This window comes from Adiantum capillus-veneris, chromosome 21 (genome assembly GCF_014529385.1).
Source record: "Adiantum capillus-veneris isolate H3 chromosome 21, ASM1452938v2, whole genome shotgun sequence".
Lineage (NCBI taxonomy): Eukaryota > Viridiplantae > Streptophyta > Polypodiopsida > Polypodiales > Pteridaceae > Adiantum > Adiantum capillus-veneris.
The window spans coordinates 4,333,756-4,352,241 of record NC_140951.1 but is presented as its reverse complement, the minus strand read 5'-3'; the positions used below and the strand labels follow the sequence as shown (position 1 = coordinate 4,352,241).

Sequence of the window (18,486 nt, the reverse complement as noted above, 5' to 3'; positions counted from 1 at the left end):
ATAAGTGATAGCCTTCTGACATGTGTCCGGGACCCCTTTCCCCTTTTGTGAGAAGGTAATTAATTAATGCAACTAAACTCTCATTGGACCCCTTTGTCTCCTGGCCAATAGGGATCAGGCAAGCCATTAGGCTGCTGAATGCTCATTGGACCCCTTGGGAGACTGTCCAATAGTCTTCTAGAGAGCTTAATTCTTATTGGTTCTTTTATTAAGTGTTTTTAAATTAATTAAACCATATAGCCTAATTCTCATTGGTCCACCTGCATGGCCATCCAATAGGATTTGAGTATACCTTGTGGGCATCTGGGCTAGGGAGCTGACATGTGTCCCTCATTCCCTTTGTGTAAAGGAGCTTGTGAGTGTGTGTGTGTGTGTTTCTCTCTCATCCCCTACTTCCAGGGCTCGCCCCCTCCTTTGTAGGATTCATGAAGACTTTTGTACACACACACAAAGCATCCAATTTTCCTAAGCTTAACCATTGGGCACAACCTTTGATTTTTGGAACCTTAGCATTTTGGAAGTTTTAATGGGCTGAACCTTAGGGTCTTTAAAGCCCATTGTTGCACCTTGCTCTTTTGCAGATGCCCCCCCCTTTGGATCCCTATTTTCTCTCCTTTGGATCCCTACTGTGGTCGGTCTGCCAGCTTAACCAATATTTTAGCTTTTTCTCCCCTGGCACTTCCCCATATTAAATGATCAGTTTAACATGAGAAAATAATTTAGGAGAACTAGATCTTAGTTATTATGACATCTCTTACCTCCACATAGCTTTAAGCTGGCAAGTGTGGATAATAACACTTTGGCTCCCATTCCCATTTTTTGGTTAACCTTCTCACTTTCAGAGGCTTTCGGGATCCGTTTTGGACTCACTAGTATCCAGTCTTTGCCCCATAAAATCTTGGTTGAATCAATATTGAATTTCGTTGGTACTTTCAAAGAACGTGTTCAAATTTTGGAAGTCTCTACTTCACGAACACATTCCTTTGCCTGTTGTACATAATTAGCCCTTCTACTATTTTTATTTTCTCTCACTAGAATGTCCAATTCTAGAGAGATAAAACTCATTTAAGGAGACCAAAAATGAAATTTGGTGACAATTTTTGAGCATTGGATGCGAGGATGACATTAGAACCCACCTATGGACCTTCTTGTGTGAAAGAAGAGTGTGGCATCTAGCTTTAGGTATTATTGTTTGCAATATACTCATTGTATAATTTAACAAACATTGAAGTTCCAAAAGTAACTAATTTTCTTTCTTTCTGTTCCAAGGAATGGGCATTCACTATGAGATGGTCAAATGGTGATGAGAATGCATGTTTAATGTATGCAGGCTTCACACTCCAATGGTTTCGCTGTTGTTTGCATAAGTCACATGGAATTAATGGATCAACCATTGCTAACAAAAATAAATTATGTCTTCTAGCACCTCACAGACACCAAAGATACAATTCACTATGATGTAAAAAGGATGCATGCATATTTTATTTTCGTTTTTTCGTCATGCAAGTAATGGGTTAACTTCTTTTAAAACATCCATCTCTCTGTATCTCTTTTCAACAGTGTCCCTCGGCCCTTGGACACCTTGTTCAAAGTCTGTCCTCTCCCAAAATTTAACACTGAGTTCCCTAAGTGGGATAAAAGACAAAGGCCCCTAGTCCCACTAAAGTACGTGGAAAAACATCCAAAGAGAAATTTTGAAAAAAGGATAGTAACATACCAAAAACAACAGGGTCCCCTAACTCTTACATACTACTGGCTTGATAATAAAACATATTAATTAGGCAGATTTGGGTCAAAACCTTAGTGTGCTGAGGCTCTGCCCTCACCTCCCTCGATGCGACACATAGAGAAAGACCCATTGCGGGTAGACACAAAGAGAGAGAGAGAGAGAGAGAGAGAGAGAGAGAGAGAGAGAGAGAGAGAGAGAGGGGGGGGGGGGGGGGGGGGGGGGGGGCAGCCCTCGGTCATGCGACGGAGAGAGAGTCTGTTAGCTGGCCCGCTCACAATAGAAAGAGAGAGAGAGTCAATGCGGCTTGCCTCCTCTTCTCCAATCAACACACACACACACACACACACACACACACACAGAGAGAGAGAGAGAGAGAGAGAGAGAGAGAGAGAGAGAGAGAGAGAGAGAGAGAGCATCTCTAAAGGATTTTCCCTTTAAAAAAAAAATACTGTGGTGCATACATACTCTTACTAATATCAATTGCGGGACTACTAAACTGTGATCTCATATTTAATCTCATAATTCATAGTGGGACTCGGCTCTGAGATTTTTTAAATCTCAAGAATTTATAGTGAGACCCCACTCTAAGTGTGGCCGTTAAAGGTGTCACATTTGCAGACATTTTCTCAAGACACGGACAGTGGCGGATCCACAAATTCATAAGGGCTGGCCACCCTCTGTTTGCAGACATGGAGTCCCTGGATGAAGAAGACCCTTTGAAGACGGCGGCCATGGCTCTGGAGGAGCTCTACCTGGTTCGAGACACCTTCTTTTCCAGTGATCCATTAGTGAAGAAGACCCGCCTGGATCATGGCGCCTCCCAAGTCTTGGCATCACTAGACAGTATACCTTACGGTAAGATTCCTCTACCATTGCTTTATTTTTCCATCTGTCACCAAAGACAGGGAAGGCTCGTGGTCAATCCTGCGGCTTGTAACAAATTAGGATTACAATTTCAACCTTTTCTTTATTATATGCCTTATCGGCACTGATGCCCATCTCATCCTCCATGCAATATCAAACTGTTGCATGCCCACGTCTTCACCATCAATAGATCATGAAGTTTGTCTGGAAGTGTAGCCAACCTGAGCAAGTGATGTGTGATTGCCTTCAATGCAGAAGAATTTTACTATTTTTTGCTCTTGATTTTATTTAAGTTCTGCAATTTTTTATCTCTCTCCCTCTCACTCATGCACCACAAATTATATCTTACATGAGCTAAGGCATGTCAAGCCACAAGTTCCTTTTCTGTAGAGTTATTGCGTATGATAATCAAATCCAAACACCGCATACTAACAAGAAACTGCGTGGAAACGGAAACGCCGTTTTCTCACTGTTTCAGATGGGAAGAAACTCCATTTCGAACCTTATCGTTTTTAAGGGTCAATTTGAAGGGAAAAGGCAAGGGCTTGAGCGCTTGCTCCAAACCTAGATGTGTTGTAGCATTGATAATGCAATAATAGAGTCAATTGAGTGTGCAACGGAAGGAGAGGAAAGAAACAACTGACAATGGCATGAGAGAGAGAGAGAGAGAGAGAGAGAGAGAGAGAGAGAGAGAGAGAGAGAGAGAGAGAGCCCTAACGCGAGCTGCTCTCAGCCATGGTGCAGTCTGCCGTGCCACTTGCCAGACTTTCCCCTCCACTTGCCCCCTCCTTATCTTCTATCGCATGGGCCTTGCAGCCTTCTCGCATGGTATCTGCTTGCATAGCTGTTCTGCCCGGCAACTCGGGGTCGCAGCAACCCTATGTGCTTGTGGGTATACTCCTCTGTGCTCACCTACGAAGAGGTTCTGTTTAGCTTCACTACCACGCTCCATTTTCCTCTTGTATCGTTGATTTTTTGGTCTTCATACCATACCCTCGTGTGCTTCTGCCATAGATGCCTTCATGCCACCTCTTCCATGTAGCTGCCACCCCTTGCAGTCGTCCTTGACCGAGCTTGTAATTTAAGGTAGACGATCCGACCACTTAGCACAAGCTTTCACAAAGCTGTCCAAACTTGGCGAGGGCTAAAAACGCAGGTTTTTGACCTGATTTCAGCAGCATAACGGCGCCAAAACCCCTGAACCTGTCTAGGGTGGATTCCCTCGCTATCTGGAAGCTTTCTGGTGAGCTGTCACAGAAATTCAGCGGGCTGTAATTCTATGTTTTTCACTGCCGGGTGCCCAAAAGCCTGTACACGCATCCCAAAGCTCTCACGAGGCTCCCCTGGTGTTCCCTTGCAGTTTAGGTGCAAAATCCTAAACTTGCAGAAAAAAACAGTAGGCTGTAATTCCCTGTTTCGGATCGTTTTTAGCGCAGCGAACACGCCTACGCGTGGCCCAAGGGCTCCCGCACGCAATGGGACAGTTCCCCTGTGAATTGGACGAGTTTTCACGTGAGAAAACTCTCCAAACCCGCAATCTTTCGCGATGGAACTGTGCGTATCTGTGGGGGATAAGCAACTAGCTAATGCGGTTCCTGTTCAGAAGGCTCTTGCCTTGGCAAACGCGTATAAACTCCCAGAACTGTACATGTTCATTCGAGTAGCCCAACTAGTGGGGCATTACCATATGTGCCAAAGGGGAGAGAGAGATGCACGAGAGCAAATTATCGCGCTACATGAGACAGAGGAGAGGGCAAGCTTTCCATTAAAGCTGTAGACCTGCACCCACTACTCACACACACATTGTAGGTCACTTATGAGTAAAAAATCACCCCCCTCCCTCTCGTAGGCGCCTCCTCTTGTTGAGGTGTCCTGTAGGAGCTCTCCTCCTGCCAAGGGTCCAGTTTGCCGCTTTGAGTTAATTCTCTATTTCCCACTGACTTATAAAGTTATAAGTGACTTTTCGAGTGGCCCAGACTTCATTTGGCGCACACAGGCTTCCATACTCATCAGAATTCAGTGCTAACTGGCCCAACTAGTCCCAGACTGATCGACCTAGACTCCTGATGCGAGAAACCTGTTCGGCCGCAACCGTTTCACACTTGCCATGCAATGTCCACTTGCACCTTTTCAAGGGTTCCGGGCAAAACAAGTATAAATAAAAATAAATAAAAATATCTAGTACTTATTTATGGAAGGCAACAGGAAAAATACACCTCCTGGTGACACGCTCTCTTTCTTGGGACTCTTATTGTTATAGGCACAAACACCTTACCCCACCCTCTTTGAGTAGGGTACTCCCTTGCCCTTGGGGGAAGGGGCTGTCCGTAAGTGGCAATAAACCTTACAAAGAACAGCCTCATGTCAAGCCATGGCAGCGAACATGAAGACTTTTTCTTAGGGTTTGATCGCACTTGCTTCAAATCGGGTGGAAAGACCCACCCACAGGAGAAGGATCTATTGGGGCTTATTTGACAACTACAGCAAAAACACAACAAACTTCAAAAGGAGCTCCATTCAGCCAAAGAAAGGATTCAAAGACTTGAGTCACAAGCCAAGGAGGAGGAACCACTAGGAAATGTCAACCTTGATAAACATTAGCGGGTACCAAATGCAGCATTTACCAGGCCAGATATCAAGTTTGTACAAGACATTGAGTATCAAATCAAAGAAAAGCAGCTTCAAGAAGACAGTGCCTTGCAATATGTGGAGGTAATGGAACAAGAAAGAAATTGAGAAGTATGAATACTATGGGATTCTGCAGAGGAAAGTGATGTGAGCCATCCCATTCATTGAAATTTGCAATCTAGTATTCAGCGTTGAAGGCAAACATGTAACGCTTTGGTATCAACATATGCAGGGAAATTAATGAAGCAGACAGAGGTTTCTTTAGGGACCAAAATCTGGATGGTCGATGAGCTCACTCCTACACAGCGAAGAGTAGGAAACAATAGCTGAGGAAAGTGCATTAGGCAAGGAAACAAGGCAAATGGGCTATCTACCGACACGGTTGAGCCATCAGGGAATATTTTTGGACAACCAGAGCTAAAGTAGACAGTCGAGGATTGTTCAGGAGATGTCTAGGTGCACATGTCATGCAATTTGTTTCTCATCGTATGCGGAAGCCTTTCATTTTCTTAATTCAGCTTTTGTGTTTGCTTTTTGTGTCATTCATGACACCCCCAAAGTGGAATATACCTACAAAGATGTATTTGATCTGTCCTATAGGCAGATTTTGGCTTCCATAGGACATTGATATAACTTTTCTTTCTTTCTTTCTTTCTTTGCGTATGTGTGTGTGTGTGTTTTTTAGCTTGTGATTGTGGTGAATCCATATGACAATTGTTTTATTGTCATTCATGTGCATTTCTGAAACGTTGACTATATGTGCTTGTAGTGATTGCTGCATCTAATACTCCGTGTCACACACATCTTAATCTGCAGGCTCTTAAACAATCTCATGTATGCAGAGCATAGGAGACCCGCATCTCGCCGTGCACAATTTGAGTACTTGAGAGGAAAAGCTCTAGATGTTGGTTCGGAATATTGCAAAGAAGCGGAAGATCATCTCTCAAAAGCAGTAGGTTCTGAGAGTTCTTTTGGTGTGTAATAATAACTGGCAACAACCTGAAGCTTTCTTGTATTTGTTTTTGTTACTAATTAGGTGCTGTGTTGGAACAAAATAGGTGAAGCTTGATCCATCCCTTTCTGATGCATGGTCATGCTTGGGGAACTGTTTCTGGAAAAAAGAAGACCTTATGGCAGCAAAAAATTGTTTTAATCTTGTCTTGAAGAAGGTATTTCATTCTCAGTCAAACCAAGATCTAGGAAGCATGCATCTTGAAAATATTTTTTCGCTGATTGTTAGGCTCCCAACAAGAAGATTTTACGTCAGCTTTCGATGTTGGAAAGACGCATTGCCAAAGGTTAGTAGTTTTTGAATTAAGATCATTTATTTTCTAGACTTTTATGCCGTTTTGCATGTCAAGATATCAAAGGCAATACAGAAACTTTGACCTTGTATGATTATGAAACAGAACTACTATTTTGGTGATTTGCCAGTGGTGCATAATCTTAGATTGGGGTCATTGACTCCTTGGTTTAATGAGATGGACATTCAAAATTTGAATCATGGTGCTAGTGTTTGTCTGTGTTGAAGGATCGCATTGTGATATTGAAACATTCCTTTACGGATAAATGAAATTTAAGCTTTGAGACTAGTCATGCATTTCTTGTTCACACGACCTTCTATTTGCAACTAATTTGCTTCCTGGCTTGCAGGCTCTTCAAATGAGGCTGAGGCAGTTGAGGAGAGCATCAAACATGCTAAAGATGCAGTTAGTCTTGACGTGAAGGATGGGCAGTCATGGTGTAAGGATTCCGACCTTCCCCATTCCTCGTTTTTTTGGCAGCTGTACCTACATCAATTTTTGTAATTGAAGTGTGCAGGCGTATTTGCATGCTCTCTCTCTCTCTCTCTCTCTCTCTCTCTCTCTCTCTCTCTCTCTCTCTCTCGCGTATATGCCTGCTGCACAGAGATTAGGGTTCCCGTACAGGCAGCGGGCAGAGATTAGGATTTGCGTATATGCCAGCTACGCAGAGATTAGGGTTCACGAAAACGGGTGCAGGGTGCAGCAGGGCCCTCAACTCATCTCTCTCTCTCTCTCTCTCTTCGTCGGCTAGATTTTTAAGGTCTCTTGGGATAGTTTCCTACGACGTTAAAACTCTCTTCTTCTTCTTCTTCTTCTCTCTCTGAGCAGTGCGCAGGGAGAATCTGAACAGCGTGCAGGTGGAGAATTTGAGCAGCATGCAAGGAGAAATGATCAACGTGCAAGGTTTTGCGCAACAGGAGGCAGTACGCAGGGAGATGCCTGTGCGTTAGGGTTTCGGGCAGCAAGAGGTAGCGTGGGTCACAGGGAGAGACATCATTTTCTACTCTGAGACGCATCAAGCCCGCGGCAGTCCATGCCACATGTAAGCGGATATAGATGGGAGACAACTTGCAGACAGGAGACTCAATCAGAGCACAGACGATGAGGTTCAGGAGGAGTGGCAGTCTTATTCAGGGAGGAGTTACAACCTCTGATACATATATCACGGAAGGATGAGCATGCTAGGTATATGCGGGTGAGACTGAAGGCAGAGACAGGCAGATATCTCTACATCGCTATTTGCTATTTCCCTCCTAGTATGTCAGTATATGCATCACCCATAGGATAGTCCCCCTTCTTTATTTTTGAATGATGATATATGGGAGTTTTCCAAGGATGGTGACATTATTATCTGGGGGATTTCAATGCTAGGACTGCCCATCACCAGAGAGTATTCTATGATACCTCAAAGGAGTCGATGCGAGAGCTTGATATTACAAAAATGGGTCTGTCTAGATTATCACAGGATTAGGAGCACACTGAGTATGGCAGATACTTGATTGATATGGGGATTGCACATGGATTGGCCATTTTGAATCGCCTACAAAGATTCCCTGCAGAGCAGGTGGTTTTACATGCTTTCTCGCATCGGGATGGCGCTAGTACAGTGGATTATGTTATGGCTCTGCAAGGACTCATTTATTCCTTTCAGGATTTCATGGTGGGAACTAGGCCGGTTGGGGTAGCAGTCGATTATGCTATTTTGTCTTTCACTCTATCGTTCCAATTCAGCACAGCTCCATTGGGAGAGGTCTCCACACATACTCGGTATACCTTCACGAGGGAGATGGATCTAGTGTACACTGATGAGATATATAAGCAGCTATTGTAGAAGACTATAGTGTCACTTTCACAGGACACACAGTTAGTACAGTTGGTCTGGTCTGGTTCACACTGGACAGACTCTTTGGGCTGGGCAGTGACACGTGGCAGGGATACGAATGGTGGTCTAGTGGACATCGTGGTCAGGTCACCACTTTGGGCATACCGAACTTCTTTCAAAGCCACAACCAATCACACCCCATTTCAATTAGCTTTCGATTTGGAAGCAATAGCACCCTTCGAATTCAACTCAGAATCTCCGCGAGTAGGCAGTTTGCATGCCAATGGGGATTTGGGGTCGGCATCTGTCTCTCGTCTCTACCTTTTGGATGAAAGCCGAAGATTGGCTTCTCTGGGTCTGCAAGCAGAGCAGCTTCGTCGCAAAGCATGGCATGATCGCCATCTCCGTAAGCCAAAAATCATGCAAGGATCACTAGTGCTACTTTATCAAGCTCGATATAAAAAAAAAGCAAAGAAGTTGGTTCCAGCCTGGCAAGGACCATACAAGGTGCAGGAGATTCTACCCCAAGGGGCCGTACAATTATCCACTCTAGAAGGAGTTCCGCTGCCCTTAGTCAATGGGTCTAGGATCAAATGCTATCATTTTGTAAGCTGACGGTCAAGGTTCTCGAATCAAGTGTTGATCTTACTCGCCGCGTCCTCAACCCTAAAGTTGATCTCGATGTTCCCCATCACTATCTTATACACCCTCTCCTTCTGCTGCTCTGGTGGGTAAGATTCTAGATTTTGTAAAACTCTCTCCTTCATTCTGTGTTAGTATCTCATGTACCCTTTCCTTCGCTGCTCTGGTGATCGTGGTTCTAGATTTTGTACGACTCTTTCTTTGTGTGTCGGTCGTATTAAAGTTGGATCACTCTTGCTATGATTCACTTTGAGGTCCTCAATTGTAGTTGGTTGTTCTTTGATTAACTCTGTTTGTTTAGTTGACTTTTGTTTGGCCTACCCACTCTCTCCACCCGGCTAATGCCTTGCTAAAGCTTCTAATGATCTCTAGCACTCCTCACATGGCACTAAGTTCTCTTCTTGCTCTTCATTTGGGTATCTTGTGGTGTGCCAATTACATGTTCATTATCATATACCACGAAATTTACGGAATGAAATACTCACGTTACCTCATTCTCTATCTCTGCATTACCTGTCAATCTTCCCAACCTGCTATGCTTCTGGTGACTTGTGCTCGCCTTTGGCTTCGCCCTCGCCCCCGCCTCTGGCTAATTTCCCCGTCGCTCTTGTCTCGCTCCCGTCCTAGACCTCGGCCTCTCCCTCGTACTGGCCTCGCCCTCGACCTCGCCCTCGCCCTCGACCTTGCCATGCTGATCTCCACATAAGTCTTAAAAAAAAAGCAAAAAATCTGACCTGGCTTTTATTTTTTACCTCAGCTAAAGATAGCCATCCAGTGTATCAAATTCAGCCCGCAGCTCAAGTCACGCACGTTCTCTGCAAACCGTTTTTAGCGCAGGCTGCATCTCACGAAAATCAACTTCCATCGCCAGGCTTCCTCTCTCTCTAGCGCCAGTATTTCGCCAGGCTTCCTCTCTCTCCGTGCTCCTTGGCCACCCAAGCACTGAGTAGTACTATGAAACTGGAAGCTTTTGAACAGAGTTAAATTCAGGCTAGACCTTGCTACAATAACAATAGTAATGTATGATGTATATGGGTGTGGTCGAGAACATGTATCTTGGTGTGGTTTAAGGAGCTCTACTCAATTGCGGAAAATAGTTGTATCTGTATTAGGTGTTGTCAAGGTGATGTCATCAATTGCAGACTTGAGTTACAAACAGATTCTTTGGTACATTTCATCAATATGGTTCGTACTCGAAATCAAGAGTAGCACCTCCAGTCGGAGCAAGAGTCCTCTGCCTCCTCTGGGGATAGCAGTGAGAGTAAATCAGACTATGCCCCGAGTTCAGAGCAATTGTCCGAGGAATCTTCCAAGGAAGATTCACCCCAATCAGTCACTCCTGGCAAGGTCACCACTCTCCAATTGACCCGCCCTTCTGGTGCCATCTCGAAGGTACCCTTACTAATGATCTCCCTGTACTCAAAGATGTGTTTTCTCAGTAGCAGTTACTACACCTTGGTCTCCAAAATCTGGCTCAGGCTGATGTGTCCTGCACCATTTCCAATGCCAAACTGAGTGTCCTTTTACTTACTTTTCCGAAACTAAATAGAGTTACTCTTACAGTGGAGGATATTGGGTATGCGATGGGGATACTGAATGTGCTTGCACCTTCGCCCACCACTAAAACCTTCTCCAATCTCTCCCTTGAAGACACTGCAAATGCATGCCAAGAATTGTGCTGCACTCACATGCGGACTATCATAGGAATCAGCAGCTGTACTTTTACAATATTATTTTTACTGTGCGCACTCGAAAGAGCAGTGGTTCCTTCCTCTCTAGTAATATGTGATGCATTTTTTTTGTCTCTGTCACTGTTTGCCATATCCGTTTCACCATCTGCTCTTTAAGGCGTTGTAGGACAAGGCAAAGCGATTTCAGACTCAACGGAAAGGAAAAGCGGAGAGGTTCAATTGCTATGTAGTGCAAACTTTAGGGAACTTTAGTGCAAACTATGTAGCAAAAAGCAAATGCAACTGATGTTCTCACTCTGCAAGATGATGCCAAAGATGATGCAAAGATGAAACCTCCTGCAACGGGAAATCTCTGTAGGCCATTCAAGATGGCCAGTCCATGTGCATGCAGTACCCATGTCTATCAAGTGTCGCGCATACTCACTTTATTCCACATCCTGTGATAGTCCGGACATGCCCGTCTCTACAACATCTAGCTCTCTCAACATCTCCTCTGAAGTATCATAAAAACTGTGTGATGATGGGTAGTCCTAGTGTTGAAGTCCCCTAGAATGATAATGTCACCATCTCTAGAGAACTCCCATAAGTCATCATCCAAAATAGACAAGGGGGACTGTCCTCTGGGTGATGCATAGACTGACGTCTCGGGGGAAAGTAGCAAATAGCAATGTAAAGATATCTGCCTGTCTTTGCTCTCAATCTCACCCACATGTACCTAGCCTGCTCATCCCTGCGGCCTATATGTATCAATGGCTGCAACTCCTCTCTAAATAACAGTGCCACGCCCCCTGTCACCAGCGTGTGACTACTATCTATCCTTTTTGTTGATTTCTTTCTTATTATTTATTCATTTTCACTTTTTGGAAGCACCCCTCGGGAAATCTAACCGCCCTGCATTGCATAGCTAGTGTGGAACTGTTCAGAGGGAGTCAAGGCCTGAGGGCAAGAGAGCACTAAGGTTGGACAAGGACTATGGTTAGCCAAAGTGGAATCCTCTGCTACAACAGCTACATTTCAGTTCTTGGTGTGGCTGCAGTGTACAAAGAGGGTCAGATGTCCTAGAAAGATACAATGGCAGCATCTCCTAAAATTTAGGGAACTGCTATTTTGGGACCTGAAAATGTGTCATTACCTCCGGAATGACAAGAGGAACATTTTATTGCTCTGTTACCGAGTCAACCGGTGCACCAGTTGAGATATTTTTAGCCCAGTTGGCCAAAATCGAAAACTGGGCGAGGTGTCACTCTGTGAGCATTTCTGCTACTCCTGGCCAGAGGAGAAGGGGGCGCCTAAAATGAGAGAGGAGGCTGATTTGCAGTTTTTGTCACAGGTTGAGAGCTATGGAGTGCTTCCTTTCCCTCTTATGTACAGTGCGGTGCCAGGAGTGATGCCCTGCACGCTACGCACTGCTCTCTCTCTCCCCTATGGCAGTATGTTATGCCCCTCTAGTGGGCTTTTCATTTGACCAATGTACAGTTGTGTGGATTCATGCGCGATTGCCGAGGCAAGACCCTCTTGCACAGGTACTAGATTAGCTAGCGGCTAATCCCCCGCAGGTACAGGTGATTCGGAGAGGTTTCACGTGCGAAATCTCGTCCGATTCAAAGGGCAAGTAGCCCTACAGGTGCGGGAGCTCGAGGACTTGCTACGGATGCGACCGGCACGCGAAACGGAGCCCGAAACAGTAAATTACAGCCTGCTGTGTATTTTTGCAGGTTTAGGGTTTTGGCCCTAAACGGACCCTAATACCCCCAGGAGGTTCGGGGACGCGAGGGGACCGCTGTACAGGTGATCTGGCGCATTTTCAGGGCTGAAAACAGAGAATTCAGAGTGCTGCAGATTCTCGCCAGGTTTTGCAAAGTGCCCGTATGCGTCGGGAAAGTCATTCAATGCGTGGGAATACTGACTGTGAAGGGTCCTAGTACAGTTATGTTGCCGAAATCGGGCCGGAACAGTTGAAATTCAGCCAAGCTTGTGCGGGGCAGCTTGTAGGGAACCACAACGTTTATTCCCTCTTTTAAACAATAAAGAAATACCGAAAGGGGCGCCTAAGTTAGGGGCCAATTTGGTGTCGGTCTTCTCATACAAGTGCATTCTAGCAGCCTGTATCCCTTTCCCCTTTGTTGTGTCTTGAAAGTACAGGTAAAGTGGGCGACAAATTAAATGGGTGAAAGCAAATAAGGTTTAAGTCTAAGGTCTAACGCCCTTTTTGAAAGTACAGGCCGGTTGCATGGTTCCATCCCCGGGATTAAATCACTTTTTCCCATAGAAGTGAGCCTTGGTCAGTTTGGGCTTGAAGACACAGGGGATCATAGACCAGACACAGGAAATTGCAATTATGGCCGACAGACCAGATGATGTGACTGAAGAGGTTTCCTCTTTGCAGGGTCAACAGACACATGAAGTGGGTGAGTCTTCAAGACCACCACAGACGGATGATGATATATTCAGGACCCAGTTGGCTACTGTTGTGGCTATGTTCACACAAGTAATGCAGAACTCGAGGTTTTTAGCCTCCTCTTCCGTCTCAGCAAGTTGGGTCACTAGATCATATTCAAAAGCCTGTTAAGGCTCGAACACAGGTGATTCATACTGCAGAGTCAATGGAAACACCTGTACACTTGACGGAGCATATGCAGTCTCCATAACCTGTGCCTAAGGTGCAAGAACAGGTGGCTGAGATGCCAGTCTTTCAAGTTGTACCAGTTCAGCCAGCCACCTTTCAGCAGCCTATAGCTGGTTCTAATGGGCAGGGAAGCAACCTACAGGCTATGCAACAAGTCTTCCCACCACCTTCAGTACACCCTAGCTATTTTGGAGGTGGATCGTTATTCCAGAGCATGGCCGGTCATGCACCTGGAAATCAGTTTTACACGCCAGGAACAGTGTTCGGGGGTGCTCAAACAATTATGCCTAACCCCATGTATTGTGTCACGGGCATGCTACCAGGGTTTCAAAGCACTCAGGGCCAATTTGGGATGCCACAGGCATATTTTGGTATGGCTGGAATTACAAATCAATAGCCAAATATGGCATTTCCAGGTCAACTTAATAGCGGTCAAGGAACACAGATGAACCCTAACAGTGTTCCCATGTTTCAATCACTTCCATATGACAACTGAACGCTGTTGGAGAGGCCAACTCTGTACAAAGAAGGTGGCAAAGGTGTGACATTCACGACCTTTACAGGGTTTGATGACAGGAAGAAGGCTCTCTCATTCCTCCAGCAGTTTGAAAAGGCCTATGCAGGGGGAAACTTTACAGAGGCTTCAAAGGTCCGCAAGGCAGCCACTTTCTTGACAGGGAATGCGGGACAATGGTGGACAACTTTATTGTTGCAAGGGCAAGCTCCGTCCACATGGATTTACTTCAAACAGATTTTTGCAGCAATATGGTTATCTGATGACTTTGAAGCAGATGTCATGACAGAATGGCACCAACTTAATGCTGCTACTTGCAAGAATCTGGATGACTACAATCGAAAGTTTTGGAAAGCTCTACTTCCAGTAACTTCCTATAGGTTTGTGCCATTGACAGAACAGACTGAAAAATACTGTTGTGGCCTACCCAAAGGATCGAGAAAGTACTGAACGAAGACCAAAGTCACTACTTTGACGCAGCTCATCGAGGTAGCAAACACTGACAATGGTTTGCTCAAGGGAGAAGATTGTGAATTTAATACTGGCGTCAAGGAAGGATCAGCCAAGAAGCACGTTCCCAATGAGGTTCCTAAAGGGACTCAGGAGCCAGCCAACGCAGGGAAAGGCAAAGCTACGGCTGAATCAGAAAAGGGACCAGCAAAGAAATGGAAAAGACGTTTTCCCCGCAAGTCGGAAGAGCAAAAGAAGGTCTTGAGGTCAGAGAACAAATGCTTTATCTGTGAGCAGCCTTGCCACATTGCTTACAATTGTCCTCAAAAGAAAAGGCCCGTTGATTTTGAAGACAAGGAAGACAAGAAAGGAAAGAAGCCCATGGCTGGTCTAGTGCCAGATATGGTGGGCGACAAGCCAAATTCATATGCAAGTGAGCTTTGCAAAGCATGGGGAAAGATCAGGGATCAAACAGTTCTTATCTTCTTTGATCCAGGTGCCAAAGTCAACTTCATTTCCCCAGAATTGGCTTCAAAGTTGGGAATCAGACCTGAAGAGATGGGGTATACAGCAGAGGCAGGTTTGGCATGTTCTGGCCATACAGAGGCTGTGACACCCATCATCGGAAAGTTGCGCCTACATATCCAGTCCTGTGTAGATGCTGAAGAATTTTACATCATGCCACTGGACGGATGTGATGTGTTGTTAGGTATTCCTTGGTTATTTCGTGTACAGGGAATCATGGATGCCTACAACAAAAAGATCACTGTACAGAGCAGGGGAAAGACTCACATTCTGGATGTAAAGCTTTTGCACGTGAAGTGTCAGATTGTGATGAATCAAATTTATCTGTGTTAGATAAAGAAAGGTCAATGTTTTTACAACAGTATAGTGATTGTTTTTCCGATTCATTACCGTCTCAATTACCGCCAGAGAGACCCGAGGACCATGCGATAGATTTGGTGCCAGGCAGTAGCCCACCAAATAAGCCTCCGTACAGGGTTAGCGCGGCTCAGCAGAAAGAGATAATGAGCCAAGTACAGGAGCTGTTAGACAAGGGGCTCATTTAGCCCAGTTCATCTCCATTCTGCTCTCCAATGTTGTTGGTGTAGAAAAAGGATGGCTCATGGCGTATGTGCATCGACTACCGTGCACTGAACAAGAATACCATCAAGAATAGGTTCCCTATACCTAGAATTGATGATATTCTGGACAAATTAGAAGGAGCAGCTATGTTTAGCAGGATAGATCTATACCATCAGATCCGCATTAGATCAGAGGATGTGCACAAGACTGCTTTTAGAACAACGTTTGGCCTTTACGAATTTTTAGTGATGCCCTTTGGTCTCACAAATGCTCCTGCTACGTTCAATAGGATGATGGACAGAATTTTCGGTCCACACCAGCAGTTTGTTGGTACATTCTTTGATGACATGATAGTCCACTCAAAGAATGAAGAGGAGCATAGGCATCACTTGGCCATTGTGTTCAAAGAGCTAGGCAGCCATAAGTTGCTCATCAATGCAAAGAATAGTGAATTTTTTCTGGAAGAGATTCATTTTCTCGGACACATTGTCTCAAAGGATGGTGTCAGAATGGATCCTGCTAAAGTTGAAGCGATCAAGTCATGGCCAGATTTGAAGACGGTGCACGATGTCCGAAGTTTCTTGGGACTATGCTCCTAGTACAGAAGGTTTATCCGAAATTTCGCTGAGATTGCTTCACCTTTACATGCTCTTCAAAAGAAGGCAGTCACCTTTAGATGGACACAGAAAGAGATTTCAGCTTTTAATCTCTTAAAGGAAAAGATGACTTCAGGTCTAGTCATTGTGTTACCAAATCTTAGGAAGTCATTTGTGGTCCAGTGTGACGCTTGCGGTAGTAGCATTGGTGCAGTGCTAATGCAAGATGGCAGGGTAGTAGCCTATGAGAGTAGAATCTTGCAAGGGCCAGAAAAGACTATGCAAGTCTATGAAAAAGAACTGCAGGCCGTGATTCATGCGCTCTTAAGTTGGAAACACTACCTGCTAGGTGCGGACTTTGTTGTCCAAACAGATCATCAGACCTTGCGATACTTCTTGACACAAGCAAAGTTATCTGAGAAGCATATGCGATGGGCAAATATCTTGTCCATGTTCCACTTTCAGATTGTGCATGTAGAAGGCAAGAAGAACGTTGTGGCTGATGCCTTGTCAAGGAAGCCACAAATTTCAGCTGTGTCAATTCCTTATCATCATGAACTTGATGATATGAGGGAACAATATGCAAATGATGAAGATTTTGCAAGGGTCTTCGAGCAGCTAATGGATGGACAACGTCATGAACACTATCTTCTCAAAGATGGGTTCATGATGATGCATGGCAGATTGTGTCACAAAGCCATTGTGACGCAAAGTTATGGAAGAGAGTCATGTCCCACCGTATGCAGGGCATCGTGGTATCGATGCTACAGTTAAAGCGGTTGAGACATTCTTCTACTGGCCTACATTGAGAAGAGATGTGGATGCCTTTGTGCGAGAATGCCTAATATGCCAGAAGGTATGGGAAAGTATTGCTATGGATTTTATCTTTGATCTTCCGAGAACGCAGACAGGAAACGATGGTATTTGGACCATCATTTGCAGATTTAGCAAGCAGGCTCATTTTATTCCTATCAGGAAGAAGATAAAGCCAGATCAGATGGCACGCTTGTTTATGAGCAATATTTTCAAGTATCATGTCACAAATGCGGGCACCAAGTGCCAATAGAAAAGAACAGACTGAACAAACTCTTCGCACTTCAATAACAACTGAACTGAGAGAGAGAGAGAGAGACGACACGCGACACGGAGTGGCGGAATTCCACCCCAGAGAGTATTGGCCCCAAACCTTGGCGCCCCTTTCGGTATTTCTTTATATTGCATCATCAAAGTACAAGCCGGTACTCCAAACTCTGCACCTTCTCCAGGGAGCATGCCAGAGAATGAGCCCTAGCCTCATATTTAAAGGCCCTTGGCCTGAAAAGCAATTATAGTAAAAAACCTTTAAAACTCAAAAGCTTTTGGTCCAAAAAGCAGTTTACATGAAAAACTTTCAAACTCAAAAGCTTATGGTCCAAAAAGCAATGCCAAAAGCTGCCAGCGTAAATCACGGAAATCCGTACAGCCTGCCACGTCATCATGTCAGCGCAATTTTCGGAATTTGTCTGCTGCCTTAGGGTTAGGGCTTCTGGCAGAAATTAGGGTTTGCAGGTTTTAGGGTTAGGGTTTTCAGAATTAGGGTTTGCAGCAATTAGGGTTTCTGGCAGAAATTAGGGTTTGCAGGTTTTAGGGTTAGGGTTTCCAGAATTAGGGTTTCTGGCAGAAATTAGGGTTTGCAGGTTTTAGGAATTAGGGTTTGCAGCAATTAGGGTTTCTGGCAGAAATTAGGGTTTGCAGGTTTTAGGATTAGGGTTTCCAGAATTAGGGTTTCAGCAATTAGGGTTTCTGGCAGAAATTAGTATTTGCAGGTTTTAGGGTTAGGGTTTCCAGAATTAGGGTTTCAGCAATTAGGGTTTCTGCACTCGGGCAACCACGTCATCACTCTGTGACACTTCCTCTGTTGCTTGTTCTTCTTAGGGTTTAGGCCCCTCGGCCAGTAGCTCCGTTCTTTAGTAGGTCGACACGTCAGCAATTTGTCACAATCATGGCATGCCACAGTCGATTGTTAGCGACCGTGATCCACGCATGACAAGTTTGTTCTAGAGAGGCTTGTTTGAGAATATGGGCACAACGCTCAAATTCTCTTCGTCATTTCATCCTCAAACAAATGGGCAGTCAGAAGAGGCAAATTCTACTGTCCTAGATCTGCTAAAGTGCTACGTGTCAGAGCATAAAGGAAAGTGGGAGCAGTATTTGCCATTGGTGGAGTATGCATACAATAATACAGTGCATTCATCAACTGGCAAGGCACCTTTTGAGATAGTTAAAGGTGGCAAGAAAGTTCCTCCCATACTGCATACAAAGGACAAGATATTTGAAGCAGATAACTATGTTTAGGACATGGATGAAATGTACAAGAAGGTCAAAGTGGCCTTGGAAAAGACTCGGCAAAGCAAAAGAAAGTAGCTGATCGTCACCGTCGTGAAGTGGTATTTTCACTTGGTGATTGGGTGCTTCTACGCTTTGAAAAGGCAAGGTTAAAGAAGATGAAGGGCAAGGAAAGACTGTTTCCAAAGCTCAGCATGCGTTACTATGGG

General features: G+C 44.8%; 1 protein-coding gene across 2 annotated transcripts in view; it reads left to right on the top strand.

Annotated features, from left to right (window-relative positions):
* Positions 1-2,336: 2,336 nt before the first annotated feature.
* LOC147430474 (uncharacterized) overlaps positions 2,337-18,486 on the top strand; it is a 49,092-nt gene continuing 32,942 nt past the window's right edge. Inside the window, exons 1-5 of one of the 2 annotated variants that reach the window (XM_086493104.1) lie at positions 2,337-2,584; positions 6,064-6,173; positions 6,280-6,390; positions 6,462-6,519; positions 6,875-6,964. In XM_086493104.1, coding sequence (XP_086349230.1) covers positions 2,419-2,584; positions 6,064-6,173; positions 6,280-6,390; positions 6,462-6,519; positions 6,875-6,964 — 535 coding nt within the window. In that variant the 5' untranslated portion in view covers positions 2,337-2,418. Of the gene's footprint in view, positions 2,585-6,037; positions 6,174-6,279; positions 6,391-6,461; positions 6,520-6,874; positions 6,965-18,486 lie in introns of both variants that reach the window. The other variant, XM_086493105.1, reaches the window with a different exon arrangement.